At 37.7% G+C, this 3,372-nt stretch overlaps 1 protein-coding gene across 1 annotated transcript; it reads right to left on the bottom strand.

The window, feature by feature from the left end:
- Positions 1-423: 423 nt before the first annotated feature.
- LOC142302966 (olfactory receptor 5G9-like) lies at positions 424-1,371 on the bottom strand. Its single transcript, XM_075344068.1, has one exon. It carries the CDS (start codon positions 1,369-1,371, stop codon positions 424-426), a length of 948 nt encoding a protein of 315 aa, XP_075200183.1.
- Between the last annotated feature and the right edge of the window lie 2,001 nt (positions 1,372-3,372).

The raw sequence follows: 3,372 nt of genomic DNA, 5'->3' as shown, positions 1-3,372 counted from the left end.
CGCCTGGCGGATGGAATGCTGCATCTGGCGTTTTTATGCACTTGGCAGAGTGTCAAACGCAACCTTCAGGATTCCGTCGGCGTCTGTTATTTTTATAATAGACGCCTATGGTGGCGGATTCCGTTAGAATCCATCATTTGACCGACTCCGTTAACGCAACTGTCTTTATGCAACTGTGCATGCCCAGATGTGTAAAGTCAAGAAAAAAAAACTATAACGGATTGCGTTCTTTTGTATGATCCGTTGCATCCGTTGTGAAACTATATGCAACGCATCTGTTGCAACCGTCACACAACGTAATGCAACGAATGCCGTTCAAGGCAAGTATGAAAGTAGCCTAAGTTCTAAAAACATGTAAAATGTGCTAAAATTAAGTCAGTCATTGATCTATTTTCTCAATGCATTGCCAGTTGAGGATATTTTTTACACAAAATCTTCAGATTGGAGATATTTCTGAATGGTTTCCTGCACGGCTTTCTTAATGTCTTTGTTTCTAAAGCTATAAATAATGGGATTAATTAATGGTGTAAATACAGTGTATAACAAGGACATGATTTTATTAACTTCTGATGTTTGTTCATTAGCCGGAAGAATATACACACTAAACAAAGTGAGGTAAAATATGGAGACCACAGTGAGGTGGGAGCTGCAGGTGGAGAAGGCTTTCTGTCTACAGATATTAGACTGGATTTGTAAGACGGCGCGGACAATGTTACCATAAGAAATAACAATAATTATGCTGGGAATTATCAGCAGTGGAAAACTTAACAAACACATCTGAAGGTTCAAAGGAAATGTATCTGAACAGGAAATTTCCATTAAAGGAACAATGTCACAGAAAAAGTGGTCAATGATATTTGGCCAACAGAACTTCAGCCTTGATGCTGAAAATATGTAACCAAACGCATTGCAAAAACAGAGAAACCAAAACAAAATATTCAAATTTACATAAAACAATCTTGTCATAATGGACACATAATGAAGTGGATTACAGATGGCCACATATCGGTCGTAAGACATCACCGTGAGAAGAAGACATTCATATCCTTCTGCTGTACAGAAAAAATATATCTGTGCCATACAGCCAATAAAAGATATGGCCGCTCCATTCTTCAGTAGGATATGGAGCATGTTGGGGACAATATTTGTTGGTAGCAAGATGTCACTGATGGACAGTTGTGAGATGAAGAAGTACATCGGAGTGTGGAGGTTCTTGCTGGTGGACACCAGGGCGATGATCAGGAGATTCCCACATATTATCGCACAATAAATCATGAGAAGCAAAAAGAACAGGAAAATTCTACAATTCTGGCCGACTTTAAATCCTAAAAGAAAAAATTCATTCACCGAAGTCACATTGTTCTCCTGCATCAAAAGCAAAATAAAATCCAAAAATAATTTTAACTTCAATTTAATAAAATTAGTTCAGAAAAAGGTAATGATGGAGATCAGTACATCTCCTTAAAAACACTCATGGCTTTGATTAAAAAAAAAATGTCAGTTGTATTGATCAAAAAACTATGGCCCTAATTCACTATTTGCAAATTATTTAGGTCTTTTCCTTTTGGATTTGTGAAATTTGCAGTAATTTTTTGAGCCAAATTTGTGAAAATAACATACACAGTTCATGATTTTGCTGCAAAAGAAAACTGCTCTTCAGTTTTGTGTCTAATAGTTTTTTTTTGCAACTTTTTAAACTCTAAAGGCCACTTTACACACAGAGATAAATCTGTGGCAGATCTGTGGTTGCAGAGAAATTGTGGACAATCAGTGCCAGGTTTGTGGCTGTGCACAAATGGAACAATATGTCCATGATTTCACTGCAACCACAGATCTGCCAAAGATTTATGTGTGTGTGTTAAGTGGCCTTAAAAGTTGAAAATAATTTAAAGAAATGCAGATTTAAAAAAAAAATGCTCCAAATTGTAAACAACTCCAGAGACCCGTGATGCTAGTTCCTACTAAGCTAGAGTGTGGCACAGTAACTACCTACAGGTAGCATAGACAGCAATGAAGTAAGGTAATCTGGGGTCCGGTTCCAGGAGAGCATGAAGTATTCAGGGAGTAGGCACAGACATACTGTAGTCATGCAACCGTTCAGGGACAGGTTTACAGGAAAACACAAAGGGTATTCAGGAAGTCAAATGAGTTTTATTCAAGTCATGGTACAGGGGTCAAAATATAAGGAGATCAGAAAAATTACAAGGAGCAGACAAATGGAAATCAAGCAACTGTCTGGGGTATCAGAACAAGACAGACTCAGGAACACTGGCCAAACCACTTCAAAGTGAATGTACGACTGACGGCATTCTGCCTAATAGAGATGAGAGAAAAAATTGTAGGTTCAGTTCACTGACAGCAAAAAAAACCCAGAACCTCCACCGGTCCGAACTTGGCTCAAGGAGTTTCGGAATCACTGATTGGCAGTTTAAGTCTCCGCCCACATACAACAAACTATAAGCAGATCACTTCTGTGGGAGGATGGGCGGGCTTTTTCAATTTGTTTGTTACACACTACATCCAATCATACTGTTGTTACCCCCAGTACAAGTCATTCAAACACTGCCACAGACTCGCACAGGGCTTAGCACCAAGGGTACATGAGCCTTGGCTGTAGGAGTTATCTTTACACGTAAAGTATCCGAACACCAAACAAAACACTGTTTTTTTAAGTTGGTGCACAGTTTGAAAGCCGAACCTGGAGTTTGTTCATCTCTAAACACATCACTGACTCTTATTGCGCCCGATATACTACACAGAGAAATAGTGACAAAACCTTACTCACAGAAGGAATGAGAGTGAGATGTGCCAAAAACAAGATAGTTCTTAAAGTCACACCTAATGAATCTGGATAACCAGAAATGTCAGGGAAAATAAAAAAGGAAAGTCAACTTAGGAATGGAGACTAAATGTATAAATTAACAAATTGCAAATGCTAAAGGCAGCATTTTCTCCAAAAGAGTGGAGAAACTACAGTAATGAATCAGGGTTTGGACAAAATATTGAATTAAAATGTTGTAAATAGATAAATAGACAAATAGATATATAGCTAGATAACAGATAGATACTGTAGCTAAGCAACTAGCTCACTATGTCAAATAGCTATGTTAAAACCTAAGAAAATAATAAATTTGGTCTTTTTATTGGACGAACAATACTCTCTCAGCATTAACCCCTTCACGACCGGCCGATTTTTCGCTTTCCGTTTTTTTTTTCGACATTCTTTTTCTGAGAGACGTAACTTTTTTATTTTTCAATAAATATGGTCATGTGAGGGCTCATTTTTTGCGAAACAAGCTGTACTTTTAAATGAAACCATCAGTTTTACCATATAGTGTACTGGGAAACGGCAAAAAAATTCCAAATGCAGAA

The sequence above is a fragment of the Anomaloglossus baeobatrachus genome, chromosome 4, assembly GCF_048569485.1.
Source record: "Anomaloglossus baeobatrachus isolate aAnoBae1 chromosome 4, aAnoBae1.hap1, whole genome shotgun sequence".
Classification (NCBI taxonomy): Eukaryota; Metazoa; Chordata; class Amphibia; order Anura; family Aromobatidae; genus Anomaloglossus; species Anomaloglossus baeobatrachus.
The sequence above is the reverse complement of the archived record's forward strand: the minus strand, read 5'-3'. Positions and strand labels throughout refer to the sequence as shown.

Excerpts from the sequence above, each read along its gene's own strand:
- LOC142302966 (XM_075344068.1), bottom strand. The coding sequence starts at position 1,371 with ATGCAGGAGAACAATGTGACTTCGGTGAATGAATTTTTTCTTTTAGGA.